The following is a 1,914-nucleotide window of genomic DNA, read 5'->3' on the forward strand; positions in this document are numbered from 1 at the left end:
AAGGCCATAAAGATCATCAAGGACATCTACCACCCGAGCCACTGCCTGTTCACCCCGCTATCATCCAGAAGGCGAGGTCAGTACAGGTGCATCAAAGCTGACCGAGAGACTGAAAACAGCTTCTATCTCAAGGCCATCAGACTGTTAAACAGCCACCACTAACATTGAGTGGCTGCTGCCTACACACTGACACTGACTCAACTCCAGCCACTTTAATAATGGGAATTGATGGGAAATGTTGTAAATATATCACTAGCCACTTAAACAATGCTACCTTATATAATGTTACTTACCCTACATTATTCATCTCATATGCATACCTATATACTGTACTCTATATCATCGACTGCATCCTTATGTAATACATGTATCACTAGCCACTTTAACTATGCCACTTTGTTTACATACTCATCTCACATGTATATACTGTACTGATACCATCTACTGTATCTTGCCTTTGCTGCTCTGTACCATCACTCACTCATATCCTTATGTACATATTCTTTATCCCCTTACACTGTGTATAAGACAGTAGATTAGGAATTGTTAGTTAGATTACTTGTTGGTTATTACTGCATTGTCGGAACTAGAAGCACAAGCATTTCGCTACACTCGCATTAACATCTGCTAACCATGTGTATGTGACAAATAAATTTGATTTGATTTGATTTGTAGAATCATTATTGTTTCAGGAGGGTCCTGCGTGTTCTGGGCAATACTGAATCAAATGAACTAAATGAGTCGTTCTTTTGACTCAACAATTTGAAAGAACCTGAGTCAGTAAAAAGGGCCGAACTTCCTGTCACTAGTTTTCATTGGATGGCCACATAAGAGCACTCGAAACCACTTATCGAACTTAAGTCTTTTGTTAAAAACGCACCCTGAAAAAACACTGGTGCGGACACTTTGGCCATAATTCACAGGTGCCACGACGTCGTTGAGGAAGCTCTGAGAAATGTCCTCCCCCAACATGGCCGCCTCCAGGATCTGATTGGCTAGTGTGAGGAAACCGTCACCACCCATTGCATGCAGGAGCTTCTCCACACTGGTGAAGGAGTAGCTGAACTGCTGGTAGATTCTGTAAAACAAGAATCAAAACATCACCTACCTACAATTAGCATTCTCTCATTAATAACATGTTTATTTCATACTAAAGGTTTTGACTGCTGTACTGTAAATAGACAGGTAGCAGAAACTAAAGTCTCACCTCATGAACTTGTCCGGAACACTGTCCACCCACATTTGCATCAGCAGTAAGTTGAACCTGTACTGCTGAAGCAGGTGCAGAAAGTTCACAATAAACCAGTCACTCTCTTCAAAGGTAAGCTCCTTTCCATGGGACATCGCATCTCTGGGAAAGACCTGAGATAAACAGGGGAGAAATATAGATGGGTGTCATATTAGTTCATCTGTGCACATGTACAGCACTCTTTCAGGAACAAACAAGTGTATTTCTGATAGGCTAACATGTCTCACTTAGTTTTTCAAGTGCTTCATGTGCAGGTTTAGGGTTGAGAACTGGCCCCCGCCAAGTACCTGAATTTCCCGCGATATTCTGGGTGGCCAGTCCCCACCCCCCTCTCCACCACAGTGCCTGGCTCAAACACATCGAACTTCACCACTGTCTCACGAAGTAAGCTGTTGCAGTGCCACCGATGCCCGCTCCAACCACAGCTCTACAATGTCATTCAAAATCCAAGGGGAGTGAAATGATACATTCACAAGTGAAAAAATGTGTCATAAATATGGGTCCTCTGAAATATAAATACTCTCTGGACCAATGGAACTAAATTAATGGTTGTTTTTGAACCTCCCTCACTGGATGCCATTGAAAAAGAAAATGGAATGTGTAGTCTGGACTGGGATTGGTTTACCTATCATCTTGGGTGGCTTTCTGAGTTTTGAAGCTGACTC

The 1,914-nt window shown here is 42.4% G+C and overlaps 1 protein-coding gene across 1 annotated transcript; it reads right to left on the bottom strand.

The window, feature by feature from the left end:
* Positions 1-480: 480 nt before the first annotated feature.
* LOC135530272 (prenylcysteine oxidase 1-like) lies at positions 481-1,904 on the bottom strand. Its single transcript, XM_064958623.1, has 3 exons — positions 1,875-1,904; positions 1,208-1,362; positions 481-1,078 (listed from the first exon to the last, which is right to left on the bottom strand). Exons 2-3 carry the CDS (start codon positions 1,342-1,344, stop codon positions 778-780), a joined length of 438 nt encoding a protein of 145 aa, XP_064814695.1. The 5' UTR covers positions 1,345-1,362; positions 1,875-1,904; the 3' UTR covers positions 481-777.
* Between the last annotated feature and the right edge of the window lie 10 nt (positions 1,905-1,914).

This window comes from Oncorhynchus masou, unplaced genomic scaffold (assembly GCF_036934945.1).
Source record: "Oncorhynchus masou masou isolate Uvic2021 unplaced genomic scaffold, UVic_Omas_1.1 unplaced_scaffold_13091, whole genome shotgun sequence".
Taxonomy (NCBI): domain Eukaryota; kingdom Metazoa; phylum Chordata; class Actinopteri; order Salmoniformes; family Salmonidae; genus Oncorhynchus; species Oncorhynchus masou.